Source organism: Lissotriton helveticus, chromosome 3_1, assembly GCF_964261635.1.
Source record: "Lissotriton helveticus chromosome 3_1, aLisHel1.1, whole genome shotgun sequence".
NCBI lineage: Eukaryota > Metazoa > Chordata > Amphibia > Caudata > Salamandridae > Lissotriton > Lissotriton helveticus.
In genome coordinates this window covers 1,845,386,639-1,845,406,913 of record NC_136061.1, presented here as the reverse complement: position 1 = coordinate 1,845,406,913, position 20,275 = coordinate 1,845,386,639, and the positions used below count along the sequence as shown (strand labels likewise).

The following is a 20,275-nucleotide window of genomic DNA, read 5'->3' as shown; positions in this document are numbered from 1 at the left end:
ATGGCCACACGAACACGTATGACATTAGTGGGAGGGGACCTGAATATAGTCTTAGATGCGGACAAAGATAGATGAAGTGGTCATTTTGTAAAACTGGTGTTCTGTCACCGAGAGGGAGTAAGTGGTTACAGGAGCTAGGGCTGGTAGATCTCTGACGAGAGGAGCATCCACAATCAACTCAATACTCCTCCTCCCATAGCCATAAAACATATGGCCGACTTGACTATCTATTGGGAACGAGAATGATAGGTAAGATTGTGAGAGATGCCAAAATAGAACCGGCGGGGCTCTCAGACCATGATGAACTGACTCTCACCCTACAATTCCCCCCAAAAGAAACATTTTGGGACCTGGCATTTGAGAGAAAGCATGCTACTTAGCCCTCCAATTGTACAACAACTTACTAAAACCATGCAAGATCACTTAGACACAAACAATACTCCATACACTTCCATATCTACGCTGTGGGAGGCATTGAAAGTAGTGATGAGAGGGGAATTTATCACGATACCTGCAGCAGACAATAGAGCACACAAAGAAAAGAGGGAGATGTTAATGGCACAGGTTACAGAACTCGAAAGGTTGCATAGTCTTACAGGGGCGCCTAGAGTCTGGTGCCAGTTGCGAACAGCGAGGGCCCAGATAGCGGGTCTTGACCTAGATAGAGCAGAATGCGATGCACTAAGACTAATACATTGATACTATATAGGTGGAGATAAACAGGGCATCTCCTAGCCAGCAAATTAAGGGCTCAAAGACAGCAGACGAAGATCCAATCCCTTACAGCTGACGATGGGAGGAATTGACGGACGAAGACCACATAGCAAGAATTTCAGGATTTTCATGCAGAGCTGTATAAGTGAGACACCCTAGAAGCTCTAAACATAGCTGCTTACTTAGAAGGGGCACTTACTCCTGACTAACTACTGACCAAGCCACTTCCCTTGACGCTTCCACAAGAATCAAAGAGGTGATAGTGGCAATTTCTTGCCTTAAGCCTCCCATATTTCGGGGCCCAGATTGGTACTCTGCAGGTTTTTACAAAGCATTCTGGCAGTTATTAGCTCCCATCTTAACAAGACTATTTAACTCTTTCAAAGGCCCAGGATCAATTTCCGCTAATATGCTGGCAGTGTCTATCATTATCATACCCAAGCCAGGAAAGGATTCATACCACCCTATATCCCTATTAAATGTAGATGTCAAGTTGTTCACGAGCATCCTAGCAACAAGAAAGTGTTTGATTGAGTCAATTGGAGATATCTGGAACAAACACGGATTCATTTTGGCATGGGTGCCCAATTCCGTTCCTGGGTTGTGAGCTGTTATAGCGCCGCTACCGCTATGGTTCGGGTAAATGGCAGTTCATCACACCCCTTTTCTATTCACCGGGGCACCAGACAGGGGAGCACATTGTCACCCCTCTTTTTTGCCCTGTGTGTTGAACCTCTGGTTCAGTGGATCAGAGACAATACTGCAAGTAGAGGCATTCTATTCGGAGGGGAAAAGCACTCAATTAGCCTTTACGCCAATGATATATTAGCTTCACTTGAAGCCCCGGTGGTGTTGCTTCTAGCCTTTTTGGAAGAATTAGCCACCTTCAGTTTGGCATCCGGATTTCAGGTAAACATCGGCAAATCTCAGGCTCTTCATCTATCCAATTCACACGTGCACCTGATGGCGATAGGAAATCCATTTCCAGTGTCTCAGGCTAGCAACTCTATCTATTTAGGGAACAAACTGGCCCCAATGATTGCTCGCATTGTCACGCTAAATTCCGCTGTGCTGTCTCAACAAATCAGAGAAGACTTAAATAGCTGGAAATGCCATCATCTGTCACTTCTGGAGCATATTGTTGCAATCAAATTGTCAATGCCACCTAAAGCCCTATATCTATTCCAGACACTGCCGGTTTCCCACCCCCAAGAGGTTGCTCAGCTTGCTCCAGAAGGAAATTCTCCACTTTGTGGGGGCCAGAACTCGACCATGAGACAGGAACTGGGTTATTTGAGTCCTGACAAAGGAGGGTTGGGGATCCCAAGCCTACTAGATTATTTTTGAGTGGCCCAGATGAGATATTTGGTGGAATGGAATAGGGGATAGTCAGAAAAGCACTATCTATTCCAAGACAAGGCAATAGTGAGGCTCCCCTTATGGAGGGTACCCTTCTCAAAGAAATCTGACAGGCCACGGAGCCTGCAGAATTCCCCCTTACGAAGACGGTGTTGGAGGTGTCGGATAGCGTGGCCACTCAGAGAGAGCTCCCCACATGACTCTTCGCATGGACACCCCTATTTGAGAATAAAGATTTTTCTCCAGGCTTGGAAGGCAAAGCGTTTGAAGCGTGGCATCACACACCATGGAGGGCAGTAGGTCACATGTTCGATGTAGAGGGAATTATCCCCTTCACACAACTACGACAACAGTACACAGTGCTAGAGACCGAAAGGCTGTGATATTTACACGTATGACACTGGCTGCTTATCCCACTACCTATCCTTTAGTTAGCCGGCAACTATCAAAATCTGAGAATTGACTGGTAACAAAAACCACAGATAAGAAATTGATCTCTGAACTTTATGCTATGGTCCGTCAACCAGCTCCCTCACAACCTACACCTAGCCAAAAGCGTTGGGCAATAGAAATTGGAAGGGACCTGTCTAGTAAGGAATGGGGAGAGATTTACTATAGGGCCAGGCACAGCGCACGCAACGCATCCAGTATTGAAACAGCTACTAAAATGTTATGTTATGTTATGTTATGTTATGTTATGTTAATTTGGTCTTTTATAGCGCGCGGCTACTCCATAGAGTGTCCCGGCGCTTTTATTGAAGACCTGTAGCAAAAACACACAACACAGCAAAATAAAACAGACCAAGCTAAGGAAAAAAGCATACTAGAGGGCAAAAAGCCAAGTCTTGGTATTTAACACTGGCGCTCCTTAACAGGGGTAATCCTGACCGCAGCCCAACTTATTGGTGTGGATGTGGGGCAGCTGGCACCCTTTTACATCTGCTCTGGGACTGCCCCAGCCTGACATCCTATTGTACCCGGATTCTAGACGAAAAATATAAACAATTCAACACACCTATCCCGCGGTTTTCAGCATACACGGTTTTGCGATTGCCTAACACTTTTAACCTACCCACTTAAGTCCCTGAAAGGAAGACAGATCGGTTTGGCCCTTGGCGCTGCACTTCAGAATATATTAACCCATTGGGGGATGCATCCATCACCTACGTACTTAGGTTGTCTGCACAGGCTATGGGTCATCTTAGGTTTGGAACGAATAACTGCCACCCTTGCAAACTCTGAGGCCACCTTCGGAGAGGCCTGGAGACCATTTCTAATCCTTTTGTCCACAGAGTTTTGAGAGATGACCTGCCCAAAATACCTCTGCATCCTCAGACTAACTGAAATAGAAGAACATTCCTATACCAATAATAGACACATAAATTCGCGATACCTCTCTACAATTGACATACATACAGTTTGCAACAGGAGTACCGGGGGGAGCTGAGGAATGTTAATAATATTTCATTTTGTTTTAGATAAAATCACGTTATAATTGCTGCAATGGCCGCTATAGAACTTAACTGCATTAACGGGATTGGGGATACTTTGCATAAAAGATGTTGTGTAACCGTGATGTGTTAATAATAATAATTAACAGATTTAAATTAGAAATATCTTCCCGCCCAATTCCCCTACAATCTCTACCTCCCTCTCTAAAACATTTTAATAATTTAAAATATTATACCACAAAATCATTATACACACAAATAAAAATTATATTAAATAAAACATTACAAAAATTAAAAATACATCAAAAGCAAACTACTGATTTTTTTAGAACATGAAACATAAAAAACACATCCTACTTTAGTACCCTATAAAACACACTTCTAGCTCCTAAAATATAAACTAATTGAATAAAAACCATCACTAAAAACATAAACACAAAACACATATCATAAATAAGTTATACGAAATGCAGAAGTATTTTAAATGATAATATCATTACCAACAATATTAAAAACACTCAGAAAAGAACATTTTTGTCTGCAATATTAAACTTGATGATTTTTCGGACATCACAGTATTATTGAAATTATATTCTTGAGTCACAATATATTTGTTTTCTATATTTTGGGGCAATACCCTGATATGATCACCATCAACTGATATATCCTATCCAACAAATCTTCCTAATTAGAAGACCTCTGTGTACTTTGTATTATTCCACAGCCTCTACATATACATTTTGTGAAAGTAAATCTATAAACCTCAGGCACCACATTAAAGACACCTGCAAACACTTTGAGGCTTATTACGATGTCAGGCCAACCGCACCATTAACAATGCGACCGCACATGGTGCAGTCGAATACTCCCATTTCTCCAAGGGAGTTTATGATGTGGCTGTAAACCAGCCGTAGCACAAGCTCCCATAGCAAAATGGGAGAATCTGATTACCAGGGGGACACCATAGGTGCCCCGTCGCCCAGCAACCAGAGGCTGCAGAGAGAAGGGGACCCTGCTAGGGGCTCCCAAAGTCACTTTCCATGTCAGAAAACCCAACATGTAAATCCTGTCGGAAGCCCACATTGTAATCCTGACGCCGGAAACGCCATCCATTGGAATTACTGTCAGGCCTCCGACTGGCTGACGGGCTCCTTGAGCCTGTCAGAATCCAGCCGGAATGACTGGCTGATTTAACTTTCAACCCCCTGCATTGTAATGCAGCAGTCGAAAGTGAAACCCACGGTGAGACTCGGAAAACCTCGGACCTGTGGTTCAGAGGCTTTCCGAGTCTCATCGTAATGAGGTCCTTAATGTGACACTGTTCCAGATAATCTCTCCTGTTTTGGGTATATAACATTGATCTACCCTAATCATCAAATATTACGCCTGGGAAAACAGAGATTCCATGCCGGATAAATAAATATATGGTTACAAAATACTGTACGCAAACTTCAAACTGTGACCAGTATTTTGGTGACCAGTAAAGATTTTGAAGAACTGACAATAGGTCGAATTTTTTAAATCTGAATCGTGGGGACTTGGAATACAACCTATTTCGTGAATACTAATAAAGAGGGGATGGTGTCTTGCTGAGGTCAGCACACCATCATGTCTGTGATAGTATTTCAATAAATAGATTAAAAAAAGGCAAATTCCTTGTCTTTTTGTTGTTTGTTTTAGAGTTGCAGTGGTTTCATGGATCACTGCCCACTCTAACACTTTTGAACATTTCCAAAGGTCAAGGAGTCACTAAGGAACCCCTTCCCGTTTGCAAATGGATTACTATCCATTTTTGCCTTTGGTAACTTTTCAATTGATTCTGACAGCTATTTCTTTCGTAAGCCATTGATACATACGAACAGGAATCGTTATTTTAAAGGGACACCCACAACATACCCCTCCCAAGTTCCTTATCTATTTCTTAACCCACTTTAGGAGTCAGCAGAAATGTACAGACTCCGAAAATGAGTTAGGTACATTGATAATACTAGCAAGCACAAAGTGTTGTAAAAAGCGCTTGAAACATTGAACCCACATGTTTGAAGCAACACATGTATGCATGGCATTGAAGTTTAAGAACATGCATTAGTGTATATGCACCATCAGCTGCTAGCCTGATTTATGGAACCCGGTTATAATTCTGCTGCAAGTATGTGATTTGCATTCTAAACCTAGATGGGTGTACAATGAGAGTGCAAGAGGGCTAAGGGAAAGGGATTTCAATAGAGAGGAAGCTACTTTGGCAGAGCGGGGCACAATCTGGGTTTGCAATTAGGAGGCAGGGTAACGATGATGAGAGCAAAGCTAAAGATGTGCAGGAAATGTAAAATGAGAAGGGTGAGGGGAGGAGAGGATGCCTATGGGACTTTGCAGAGCAGCAGAGAGGTATGGGAAGAGATTTACATCTTTAGTTTGTTTCTGCTAATGGGTAATTAGACCTGTGACACACATATTGACAGGGCCCTGCCTGGTTTGAAGTTAGAAGTTGTTTCTGACAGCCTGAATCACTTCTTTGGACATCTCGAAGCTTGACAGTGCTCCAATGTTTCCTTTTACCTTTAACAGTAATCCTTTCTTTTGCAGGTGATAAAAGTCTGTTACTGTGGTGCAGTCTACATTAATAAGGCTGTTCAGACAATGCCCTACATCCAAGGTGAGTTTGGTTGTTTTTTTAGACTTCAAGCTATCGTATACTTATGCCACTTGAACTTGAAGTGCCTCCATATTTCTCAGGGTTACAAAGCCCTACAATCTACCGGCGCTATCCAAATACATGGAACCGGCACTTTGGAAAATGTGTCAGTGGATGCACACCAGATGATGGTGATCATGTTTCTGCACCATTTCAAACTGAAACCAAGTTTTTTCTCCCGACCAAACCGCTCTAGCTTCATGCAAGCCTGGCTTGATTTAAGAAATGTCAGCTTGATTAATATCCGGTGATCAGACCACATTACCCCAATACTGATCGACCTAACATCGTTTCCCTATTGAATCCAGAGGATTTTTTAAGTTACCATGAATTAGTCAGAAGGCTCTGCATGAGCCAACTATGAACTATCTGGTCCACAATCAAGTCATCTCTGGTGGCTCCAGTTGACTCTGAAGTGCAGAACTCCTCAGTTTAGACCCCTCTTTAAAAAAAACAATAATTTTAAGCAGTCTTATCCAGAGAATGGCTCCATGATATGGAGGTCCATCCCACTGGATTGTAGCAAGAACTCCTCCAATGGCAATCTTAGTAAAGATCTGCTTTTTAACTTTAATTCACAAATATGGCTTATAGCATTCTTGCTACAACTAGTGGACAAAGCCTGAATGGTCATGAAAACTCATACTAGAGATGACGTTTACCTACAGGCCTATATCAATACTTATACAAAATCTGAGTCCTTATTACTATGTCCTAATATATGCCCCTGGCAACTCCAAATACATTAAACTAAATATAGCCATAATAAACACTAACTTGCTTATATAGGAACTGCACAAGAATATATTTTGCAACCTTTTGTGATATTAAGTAAATAAGGCCCAGATGTATGAACAGGTTGGTCCTAAAAGTCGTTGCAAATTGTGCACCAACTTTTTGTGGCTAGGTTTTGATTTTGTGGTCTGAACTAGTTACTAAAAGGTCACGTTTAAAATCTCCAGTAACAGAATACACAATATGACCTACTAAATGAATGCTAATGAGGCAGATTGTGATTTGTGACCTACTGTAATTAGCCACAAACATGGGGATGATGAGAGAGGAACACAGCACTATCTCTGTCTCCAGATTTCCAAATGGGAAGCTTTTTTAGGCAGCCCGTGTTCCTTAAAGGAACTAGTGATGCTTTAAAATAAATCCGGTTTGGGAAGATTTCTGGGACAGTGGGCGTGATCCTCTTGACCATTGCCATCTCCCACTGAGGCCACCTAATACCGTTCCAAAAGGTGGCGCTGTCTAACAGGCATAGCTTCCTCCTTGGAAACCTATTACTACCTCTCTTAAAGAGTTGATATATATATATATATATATATATATATATATATATATGTACCCTGTGAGCGCCCACCTTCAAAGTGAACCAGCGGATATGGTGGCAACTGTTGTGGTTTCAAAGACTTTTTGGAAAAGCTGGATCCCCGCTCACCTGGAACAGTGAATCTAAGCCACAACTGATGGACAGCGACTTCGCAGGAAGGTGTCTGCCTACTGAGGCGGTACCTCCGGGTCCTGTTCCTGTATGCTAGCGGTGAGGTGAGGGGACAGAGTAACTGCTGTTGGCTTCAGACCGAGCCCCAGAAGACCAACGGCAAGCAGGGGGATAGGAGCAGACCAGGGCCGGACTGGGAACCAAAACCGGCCCTGGCAAAGTGCTCGGCCAGCCCCCCCTCTCCCCGGGAGGTTTGGGGCTGCGACCGCGCTCTTTGCCAGGGCCGGTTTTCGGCCGTTTTTGTTACAGGGCCGTTTTTTGCAGCTATGCTGCAAAAAACGTCGCTGTAACAAAAACGGCCCCCTGGGGCCCAAAACCGGCCCCCACCCATGCGACCGACCGGGGATTGCCCGGTGCCCGCAACGGCCAGTCCGGGCCTGGAGCAGACACAGTCCAATTGGGGCAGTACTTACGCTAGGTGTCTGCTGTGCACGGTCTCACTGGCTGAGTCCGGGCCACATCTTACCTGCAGCAGTGCCCACAGTGTATTCAACCAATAGCAGAAGGACACTGTGTTTTAAAACTGAGGGCGGCAAACAGCGCACTAAAGTACGGCATCTGAGGAAGTTTGCAAGAATGAAACGCGTCATGCCGAGTGTTTTAATAAAGGCGCAGTTTTTATCTGGGATCCCCGTGTGTGCTCAACTTCTTGCTAACATGGAAGGAGTGCGGTGTTTATATATTTATATATATATATATATATATATATATATATATATATATATATATATATATATATATATTTTTTTTTTTCTCTTAACCTCATGGGTCTGTTTGCACTGCAAGAGACCATAAAGTGAATATCAAACATAAATGGGACCTACTCTTCCTTGCCGGACTCGTTGGTCAATGTATCTCTGGCTCCATTTTGAAATAGAAGATCAAGTTTTATGGCCATATTGGAATTTGGACCAAATGTTCAAAGCTTTTACTGGCCGCAAAACATCTGAGGATTTGCGATCATTATACGGCTTTTCCCAATGGACTGAACCCTTTTAGTAATTCAGAAAAGTTTTTTCGAATCACTAATGGGTTTACAATTGAATAATAAATCACAATTTTGGAACGGGCATCCTTTCCAAAATGTGAATTGTTAAGCTGTGTATCAGTGGTTTGCAACCATAATTCCAGTTGCAACTTTGGGAATCATGGTGACAGCTTCAGAGTGAGTTAGCAGGGGTCTTGGAGCCCAATGCTTACTGTCACTCAAGTTTTTCAAAATGGAAACTCTTTTTCCTTTTCAAAGCAGCGCTGTTTCCTTTAAGAACAGTGAACGCCTTAAACAAATCAATTTTGGAATAGTTTGACAAGAATGGAAGTTCGCTGTTCTTTTCAGGCCACTCTTCCTGTGAAGGTAGTGAATTTGAAAGAAGTTGCAATTTGTGACCTGCTCATGAATAGTAAGTAACTAGACGGGTCATTCTGCTTCCAACTCCAATTCCTTATTTCGAGCACCAACTTATTAATACATAAAATAGATATCCGGTCATAAAAAGTGAGTGAAGAATTTGAGACCACTTTTAGCAACCAGAACTATAGTACATTTGTCCCTCGGTTCTCCCTACCAGGAAACATCATTTACCAAGCAGTCACTATCACAACCTGCCTTCACAACACAGTCATTACTCCAACTGCAACGTTAACATGAGCTCCTTTGCCATGAAAGTCATAACAACATCTTGCTTTAGGGCGTGCATTGTTGGACTAGTTTGAGTTCGACACCTGCCCTACTGTTACATAGACTGGTACTGGATTAGTAAGTTTCACTATTCCAAAGTCCAGCACCCCCCAAGGCAAGTCATTGTAACGACTTGCATGGTAAAGGAATGCGCGGTAATGTCGCAGTCAGGGTAAGGACCGAGTTATAAAGGCATGCGTGGTATACATGTGGGGTTCCATCATACAACCCTCTATACCTATCAATTTGTGTTCAGTTAAGACAGATAAGCGTTAATGATGGAGGGAGTTGTTTCTTCAATACTATAGAGATACTATTGGGGAGAGGAGTTGGTCTAACGGCTAGGGCGGTTGACCTCGAATCTGGGGAACTGGGTTCGAGTTTCGGCAATGACGCTGAACATTCTGTGATTCTGGGAAAATCACTTAATCTCCCCGTGCCTAACAAAAATTATGTGTCCTCATGTAATGCAACTGGTGCAATGTAAAGCGCTCTGATACCTGATTCGGGCCCAGTTCGCGCTATATAAAACTCTGTAAAAAAGATAATATATATATATATAATGGGGGCCTGCTTCGCCCCCCGTTATGCTAATTTACACCCGGGCTGGTGGGAGGAGCAGGTGCTCAGGGGACCATCCCTGGAGCAGTGGTCTAATAACATCTTACTCTGGGTAAGATTCATAGACGACGTTTTTGTGCTGTGACAGGGCACAAAAACGGATGTAGAACAATTCGTCATGGATCTAAACCAGAATTCATTGAATTTGAAATGTGTGGGTCAGTGTAGTAAAACTGCCATAGATTTCCTTGATATCAGAATTCAACCAGTAGGAGAGAAATTAGAGACCACGATATTTAGAAAAGTCACTGTGGGGAATAGTATTCTCCACGCGGATAGTGCCCACGCAATGCCACTGATACGTAGTATTCCCTTTGGGGAGTTCTATAGGGCACGGAGGGCATGCAGTAGCCAGTATGAGTATTTAAAAATTGAACAAGAAATGACAGAAAGATTCAGAGAAAGAGGTTACTCTTTGCAAGTAATCAAGGGCGCAGCCAAAAAAGCAATAAATCTCGATAGACAAAGGGCACTCTTTAAATCATCAAGAATCCAGAACAAGAAAAATAGTTCAAATGTAGAGATTCCGAGATTCATCATGACCTTAATACCAACCAGAAAGAAATCAGAGCCATTAAAAAAAAACATTGGTATCTAATTCGAGGAGACTCCTCTATAGGCTCAAAATTGAATAGACAGCCTAACATTACTTACAGAAAATGTAAATCTTTAAAAGATCTTATTGTGAGTTGTGAATTTCAAGATAGAAGGAGGGGGGGGGGGTGCCAATTGGCTCCAACCGAAAGCAGGGTTTAAAAAATTCTTTAAATGCAAAGCGTGCCAACATGGAATGAATGGCACGACTTTTAAGACAGTTTTTTAACAAAACCATTTTCATCAAAGGTTTTCTCACCTGTAGATCAGACTTTGTGGTTTATTTATTAAAATGTGACTGCCCCAAAGTTTATATAGGAAGTACTACTCTTTCTGTATATAAGAGAATTCTCCAACACAGGAGAGCAATTTTAAACAAAGACAGAATGTACCCAGTCGCAAGACATTTTGAAAGATTTCATCAAAGCAATCCCTTAAGTCTCAAATATAGTTGTATAGCTGACATCTCCCGGAAGAAGAGAGGAGGAGATAGGGAGAAGGAACTCAGAAAATTGGAGACTTATTATATCTTGGAGTTCTATAGTAAGGAACCTCATGGTTTGAATGTCCATGAAGATTTATATAACTGCTTGTGCTGAGGTAGTGAAATGTGGGTTGCTAAGGTTTAAAGCTGCACAGAATGAGACCTTTTTCGTTTTAAACTGAGAGATTGAGACGATGAGTAGGAAATAGAACATAGGGATGATGGTTTTCTTCTGTATATCAAATATGAATATTTTTAGTATGTAGGAAATATAATACATGGGTTGATATGAAGTTTTCTAAATATATAATGGACTTTTAATTGTATATTATTAGTCTTTTTTGATAAAGTGTTTTTATTAAGTACATGAACATTTGTGTAATAATGTACTGTTAAGCACTTGCACTTCAAAAAAAAACCTTGAGATTTCTAAATATGTAATGATATTGTAATTCTGTATTGATGAAGGGTTGGATGGAATCAGTCTATGACAGATGTATAGAGGGCACTAGCACTTTTAATGAGCATTTTTGCGCAAAGCACTTGCACTTTGAAGTATATTGTGACCCCTTCTGTTTGGTATACAGAAATGGCAAACTAATACCATCTTCATTATCCTGGGTTAAATCACGGTTCTCTGAGTTTGAGGAAAAATAAACATCAATGTATATATTGTGAAATTTACAGGTGTAGATATAATGTGTTTGGTAGAGCCATTATTTATATTAGGCCTGTTAGGTAATCTGGGTTAGAAATACAAGGGGTTAATATCTCTGTAATTTATATGAATCCAGGAAAACAGAGCTAGAGTATGGCGCCAACATCTGCAAAATGTACAATATTCTGTATTTTGATTGTTGCAGCATATACTGTATGAATTGGAACTTTCCATAAGATGAGCTATTTTCATATGCACCTATTACATTTAAATATGGCCGTGCAGTAGTTCCTGAGAAAATCAAAAGTAAAATCATAGATATATAGATATGGATGAAGTACCGTCCGAGGATTATACGTGTACCCTTACGAGCACAAGCTGTATGCTAATTGGCTGTCAACTGTCTGTCAACACTCCAAACCAGCAAGTGTTGGCAGCCATCTTGTGTCTCGGTAGAATCGAGGGACAAGAAAACTGAAAAAGAAGTGCGCAAAAGAAGCAAAGGGGGCAGGGTAGAAACATCCTGACCCCCTAGGCCTGCTCAGTGGGTCCCTCAAGGACCCCCAAGGCCCCACATTTTTTTTTTTTTTTAAATATATCGCGGGATTATGAGACGTGTATCCAGGGCATGCACAAAAGGGGTCCACACTGCGCAACCTTTACTTTTTCTGTTAAAAAATAGTCCCTATCAGAACTTTCTAATATTCCTGGGGATCTTATCCCCGGGTCTTATAAAATATGTTGGGGACCGTGAGGGGAGCCACGATGCCCCCACGGTCCGGCCGGCTTCTTCGGGCGCCGGCATTGCTTTTACACATGGGGAGATGCTAACTTGCATGTGGAAATTCAATCTTGTTTGGATTTTGAAAATAAGAACAGATTTCACTGCTCTGTCTTTCTAAATGCAAACTAAGTTTCCTATGGGAGGGCGGGAGCCGCAAGACTTCCGCCTTCTCATAGCAAACAGCAGTGTCCCGGGGGTAGGCACCCCAGGAAACTGCAGGAACCGGCTTTGGGCGTGGCGGTCTCCAGGGTTCTCGAGGGCACCAGGCGGAGGGCCACCAGCCCCCTACACACAATATTGAAATCTCCGGGGGGTGGTTGTTCCCGGGGTTTGAGGGGCGTCATTGAGGCCCACACACTTTTAATTTTGTTGGGGGGGGGCTTTGGACGCGAAAGAGGCGCAAGGGGGTTGTAAATCTGGTACACAGTGTTTTATTTTACTTTGCTTTCCTTTCTGTCTTGTAGAGGATCCAGGGTAAATATAAAGTTTTTTTGTACAGCCAGTACCTTTCAACCCTACCTCCAAATGGCTTTCTGCCTGTTACCATAGTACTTCAAATTATAGACATTATTTCTATTGGGGACCGCTACCCCCCCCCAAAAAGACGTATATACTTATTTTTAATGAACTTTTATTAAAACAACAATAAATAACTGGAAACGTAACTTAAAGATAACAATACAATAAAGAACTAGAAACATAACTTTAATAAATCAATATCATAAACAAAATGTGATGTGGACTCCAATAGACGTACGGTAGGTAATCTGCAAAACAAAAAAAAAAGAGTGTTTAAAATTAGATCGATGTGACTAAATGAGGTCAAACATTACAAGTCTAGGTAACACTAGGATTTTATGTGTGCAGTGTGCCTGGTACATTTCACTTGTGTTATAGGCCCGCGTTGAAGCGGTGACTGTATGGAAGTACCTACTGGGTTAGTGACGCAAAAGAGGCGCAACGGGATTGTGAATAAGTTCTTTTATTTCTAATGCATATAATCGGAGGCATTGTATATCTAGGCCGCTCTGCTTACCTTGTGTAAACACTGTGGCCAGCAGAATTCACAACTTCAACTTAGCTTTGGTTCTACACGTCAGAGTAGACAGCAGCGTCCATAACTTTAAAAGAGAAAGATAAACGATGTGAGAGAGAGTGAGAAAGAGATAGAGAGAACAAACAATATTAAAACATGGGAGAGAGAAAGTTATAGATGGAACAGTTAATAGTAGAGAAAATACTCATAGCTCACCTTTTGCCTCCGTTCTGTGTCCAAGTTCGTGCTGCTTCAGAGTGCACCCTCCAGTTTAGTGATCTGAAAGATAGTATAAAGAGTTAGTAATAGCATAGTCCATACAACTGCACACATTTTTCTTTTCTTTATTTTTTTGTACACACAGGGTACTATATTACAACAAGTTCCACTGTAAGGAGGTGTCTGTGAGCTGTTTTTCTTTTAAAGTAGAATATCCCATGCACTCCCACTGCAAAGCGGTGTGTTCTCAATATTGCGTACCTAGACTGTTGCACCTCATTGACTCGCAGAGTCTGGAGGTGAGTGTTTTTCTTGAGAAGTCTGAGGCAGATTTACAAGCTCCTTGTGCCACTTTTTCCATACTAAAAGTGACACAAAAGTGTCGCAAGAAGCTTCTAGATCAGTTCCTCAGACTGTTGTAACATATCTATTCTCACTGTTCGGAGGTAATTGTATATTTCTACGCAGTCAAGCTGCTGCACACTACCCACTCTCTCCTTTCACAGATAACTTGTTGTTGTTTCGGAAACAAGTTTCTTTGCTCACCTAGTGCCATTGGCGTGATTCAAAGAGGGTGCACTATGTGTCGAAGCAGGCTTCACTGTGGCCAACAGAGTTCACTACTTGTGAGGTTGTACACGGCAGAGTCGACAGCGGCGTCCATAACTTTAAAAGAGAAAGAGAAACGATGTGAGAGAGAGTGAGAGAGAGAAAAAACAACATTAAAATGTGGGAGAGAGAAAGTTATAGATGGAGCCGTTAATAGTGGAGACTGTTGTAACCTATCTATTCTCACTGCCCGGAGGTAATTGTATTTTTCTACGCAGTGAAGCTGATGCACACCAGGCGGGCAACTAAAGCCAAATTTCGGGCGAAGGGGGGGGGGGGGCTGAAAAATAGTTGGAGGGGCTAATTCTTCCAACCATAGACAGAGTGGCTGTAAGAAGGGGTGAACACACAATAAAAGCCTCATTTACAAGTAAAAAGTCTTTTAAAGACCTGTTAAGAACTCGGGTGTGGCTGCAATTAGATGCTCGCCAGTCCGTGAAGCTGTCTCGGCCTGGGCTGACACACACGACGGGGGGGCTGAAGCCCCGTGAATCCAATGGGTGTTGCACGCCTGCTGCACACTACCCACTCTCTCCTTTCACAGATAACTTGTTGTTATTTCGGAAACAAGCTTCTTTGCTCACCTTGTGCCATTGGCGTGATTCAAAGAGGGTGCACTACTTGTCGAAGCAGGCTTCTCAGTCATTGTTACAATGGCCACGCATCATCGCAGAATACACAACGTAGAGCTTTGTAGGTTTTTTTTGGGGGAGGTGACGCCAATTTGTGAAACACAACCTGTAAGATAAAAAGGAAGTTAAGATTGTGTGTATTTTTTTTTATCAAAGGAGAGAGGAAGTGAGAGAGTGACTGCAAAGAATATTCGCAGCTCAACTTTCTGTCACCAGTGTGTGTTTCACTACATGCCGGGACATAATGCACCCTGAAGCTCTACATCTAAAAGATAGTAAAAGAAAGATGTTATGATTGGTGATTGTTACTATCTTAATGTGGGGTTGAATAACATCGCCCTTTTGCACCCGTTCCTTCTCACATTTAAAATAACTATTTGTATAGTTTATATTCCGGACATTTGAGCGATTATAAATACGTTCCTGCTATTGGAAAAAATATATATTCATGTAATTTGATACACTATATAGGATTGCGTTTGTCTAAATTGCTGCGTCGCTTTTTTGTATCCAGTCTGCTACAGCTCTTCGACTCACTCTGATGCGTACCCAGACCTCACTGCTCACCTTTTTGTAGACAGGACACCTTCTACATCATGTAGTCCAGATCTGCCACCAAGAAATCTAACACATGGTGCCAAGTCTTGATATCGGTATGGCTAACGACATACTCGTGCTCCCATCAACATCATCACAGGTTCTTCACCCGCTCAGTGCTTCGCGTACTACTAACTCTGTGACCAAAGAGGCCAGGCACGTGGTAGTGGGCCCCTTTGTTCGGTAGTTCGGGCCTACATGAGGCGTCCGAACCACTAGGACGGACCATCACAGCAGTGCGGATGGGAGCAACTCTAAAATGGCGTACAGCACGTGCGCCCAGTCTTTTTTATAGGTAGGGTCATGTGTGTTGTGACGCATGTGCTGGATGCGTGTGGTGAGGGTGTATACCATTCATGAGGGAGTGTGTGCCGTTCTGACAACTAGACCTGGAACTAAGAAATCACTACAATGGAAATCTGGGGCATGTAGTGTTGTTGTGTTTTCCTGGTAGCATAAGCGGAGTGGGCTGGCCTGACATACTCCAGTGCTGCGCGAGGCTCTGAAGCATGATTCCGGAGCTATGGGCGTGGTCACGTCGTGAGCTATATGAAAAATCATGTGATTCGGGTGTCCGTTTTGTAGTGCTGACGACACCCGGTCTTAAAAGTAAATGTGTCAGTATATTTGTAAAGTTCTACGACTTGGCCAACATGGACGGTATGGGGTATCACTGACTGTATATTCGTTTATAGGTGCACACATTAAAATATGGTAGATGTGACATATTTCTGCGATTATGAATGTTTATTGTACATTCAGTGGAGTGTTGTAGTTGTAGTAATATAGGGTTGTGAAAGGTTTAAGTTGTAGTTTTTGGCACATGAAGGACAGCTAATTTATATACGTATGTTCACATTCAGGTACACTGTACAACTTGATGCTGGAAATCAGTGTTTGAGTGTCAGAGTTGCATGCACATCCTGTTATTGTAGAGTAATCACATAATGTATGCGTAATGTATGCGTACCCCGTGGAAAAAAAAAAAAAGAAGGCCGCTTTATTATTAATTAGCCCCCGGGGAATCCTGATTTATAATGGGGGCCCAGAGGGCCCCCCTGCCCCTGGGACCGCCACCCCCCGGGGCTTTGACATTATGTATGTGGGCGGCCTCATGACCCCCCTCAGCCCCGGGCACCGCCACCCCCCCGGGGCTTCTTTTTTTTATAATAATGGAGGGCCCAGAGGGGCCACCCAGCCCCGGGGACCACCACCCCTGGGGCTTTGACATTATGTATGCGAGGGGGAGGCTCACAGCTCCCCCGGGGACCGCCACCCCCCGGGGCTGATTTAAAAAAAAAAAAATAAATACCTGTGTGAGGGGGCTCAAGCCCCCCACATGCTCCGGGACCGCCAACCCCCTGGGGCACTACATTTTTAAATTGGGGAGTCCATGACGGACCCCCAGCCCCAGGGACTGCCAACCCCGGGGCTTTTAAATGTTGTGGAGGGGCTGCGCAGCCCCCCTCCTGGAGGCTTGTGGTGGCCTCAAGGACCTCTGGTGTGCACGCGTTGGGTACGCGTACCGTACCGCCGTATGATACCTAGTTTATAAGGCGTCCCGTACGCGTATGCAAGCAAGAAATAGAAAAAAAAAATTCACGTATTTATCAAGCTTATGTGTTTAGATGTTGAGTGGCTCTAAAAAGTGCCCTTGTGTTTATTGGGAGATTTTAGTACCTACAAATAAGTACCAATGCAGAGTCTAAAGGTCAAGAGGAAGACTCTGTTCCTTTCATCTGTAAAATGTACACCATCTCTCCTACGGATGTCATACATATTGAAATGCTGATTGTGGTGGTAAATGGACCCCATTCTATAGTCTCGGAGAAAAGCAGAAACAGATTTATTCACATGTTTCCTAGCTTTCTCAATCCGTGGACAATATTGGTTGGAGCAGTTCCATTTCTGCCTTAGGCATATATTAGAATAGACAAAGGCAGTTTGGGGGAAAAGTGCCATAAATTCTTCAAAGGTATCCTTCATAAGCATTTCCAGACCTACCCCAGTCAAAGTGCCTAGGTCATTGCCACCACAGTGCACAATTATGAGGTCAGGGTGTTGGAGATGTAAAAAAGATTTAACCAATGGCATAATTGCTACCATTTTAACCCCTCTCTGTCCAATCCATTTAATATCTACATTTGGTAAACCTAGGTCTTTGTGAATTCCTTTCTGTTCTGCGTACCTTTGGCTCTAGAAAATATAGCTGTGTCCCACAATCCACACTCTAAGCATGTTGGAGAGAGGTCTGGATGCACTCAGATGGTCTCTGAAAATGAATTGGCAGTTTGAAAACTAGGATTTTGTCTAAAATGGTGGATAAGATACAGTTATGAAAAAAGATAAGAAATGATTGGTTGTTTGAGAACATTCTACACTGAAAATTAGGGTGCATGTTTCTGTTTTTTAAAAGCATTTTTCCTATTGGTTAATACAAACTGATTGAAAGGTACATTTCTCAATACTCAATACCGTGGAACTCCTTAACAACTTGAACTGAGTATCTCTCTCTATAATTGTGTCCCCTCCAGCCTTCCCTCCCAATTGTGCAACCCAGCCTAACTATTCTATACCCCTGCGCTTCATAGTGCATCACAGCCAACCAAACAGGCACTTATTAAGTTACTTGCATGGTGCTATCACTGAAATACACCACTTCATGTATATTTATACTTTCGGAATGCGCCTACCACACGCGCTTACACAGCGCTATCTCGTGAGTTTCCTAGCTCACATTCGACCTCCATCACTCCACCACGCATGTGCATACCCATGGGTGCCCCCCACCCTGCAATGCGCAGACGCGAGGAACACTACACCTCTGGGCGTGCGCCCCGCGGCAATGACTAAGTGTTTAGCGCGACTGCAACCCTCCTTCTATTTTTACACTTACACAGGTGAAAACAATAAACGGGGCAATTTAAACTCGATCCGCGAGGCTCTCACTTCGCATTTCGGGAACCGCAGAAGGACGATAGGTCCAAGGAGGATCCAGACCGGCAATTCCGTGAGTAAATCCAGCGCACTACGGCAACGACTGGGGTAAGCTGTTGATATCTTTTTCCCTACAGGTCGGATGTAACCTATCACTCTCACTACCTTTTTTCAGGGTCTTTTTCTCTGCCAGGTGACCCAAGGAAGCTTTGTACAGCAAATAGCCTGTGTGAGGATAATGTTCTTTTACTTACCTGTACCTCACCATGCTAATATCCGCTGTTCTAGCTCACCACTACAATCGGTTTCAAGATAAAACCCACGCAGGTCCTGTCACCGACATGACCACACCCTAGCCATACATAGTTCGATCACCCACCTTACAAGTCGGCTGAATGATGCGCAACTTGTCAAATCATGCTAACATGACTCTACTTTGTACGTCTGTCTATGTCCCATATATGTTATGTGTAGCAAAGCGAGAGGGAATCCCCCTCTCACCCATACAGCACCTTAGAGAGTGCTACACATAGCCAAAATAACACAACCACTATAATTTAGTTTATTTATTTAATTGCACTTCTCACATACTCACTTGGTCCTGAGGAAAGCCTGTTTCAAATTAAAAAAGGCCAGGCTGAAACATGTAGACCACACAGGACGCTGGAGGTCATAATCCGCACTCCAACACGTCCGTCTGCCTTTTAATAGCTAACAGGGGCCCAGTAATTAAAGTATATCTAATTTCCCTCGGGTACTGGGACCCACTGTTTAGCTTTTTAACTTTCACTTTCTACACTGCACACTCAGCGAACATACCAGCTCCGCAGTAAACTGGCGTTGAAGCACACCCGGGACACACTCGGTGTCACTGTGGTGGGCCCGATGATGAAGCATGCCACCAACTAGGTTGGTGGGTGAGGGCTTCTTGAACAAACCGACTGGTTTGCCGACATACGTACTTCATTGAGTCTCATTCTCCCATAACATAGCTAGTCCTTTTTGATTTTGAAATATCCATAAATAGTCACATGGAAATTATGGTAGCAAACGTATTTGCACACTTTCCTTCGGGAGACAACCATGACAACGCAGGCTTTACACCTCGCTGCTATTACGACGGTGCCATCACAACACAAGTCGTTACAACGACTTGCGCTAGATGGCGCTAGATACTAAGGAATAGTAGATTTACTATTCCAACACCTTTCCTACTGTTGCGTAGGCTGGAGTTGGAATAGTAAATCATACTATTCCAAAATCCAGCGCCTACAGCGCAAGCCGTTGTAACGACTTGCGTTGTAACAACTTGCGTTGTAATGGATGTGTCGTAATGGCAGCCCGGTGTAAAAGCCCGCGTTGTCATGACATACATCCCTTTCCTTCCTCACAAATCTCTTCCGTTGGCCAAACTGAACAAATTATTTAACCTTCTCTCTCCTTCTCTTGCTGTAAAAGCCTTTGAAGAATTGCGTTTGCAGTATGGACATTAAATTAATTTATGTTTATGCTGCTGTAGCCTATACTAGTGTCCCAACCTAACCTGCACAAGATTAAACTTACATCGATGCTAGTATGACAGGTGCGTGCAGAAGATGTTTCATAGCACATGGAAATGTGCTGCTTTTCATTCCGACTGATCAAACGGCGAACACCCATCACTGCGGAGCTTGTGTTTTCGGGATAAGGGTCGGATCAGG

The 20,275-nt window shown here is 43.0% G+C and overlaps 1 protein-coding gene across 1 annotated transcript in view; it reads left to right on the top strand.

Annotated features, from left to right (window-relative positions):
• LOC144823889 (mucin-5B-like) overlaps positions 1-20,275 on the top strand; it is a 1,747,676-nt gene that overhangs the window by 474,668 nt on the left and 1,252,733 nt on the right. The window contains exon 11 of the mRNA XM_078682783.1: positions 6,108-6,177. Coding sequence (XP_078538909.1) covers positions 6,108-6,177 — 70 coding nt within the window. The remainder of the gene's footprint in view (positions 1-6,107; positions 6,178-20,275) is intronic.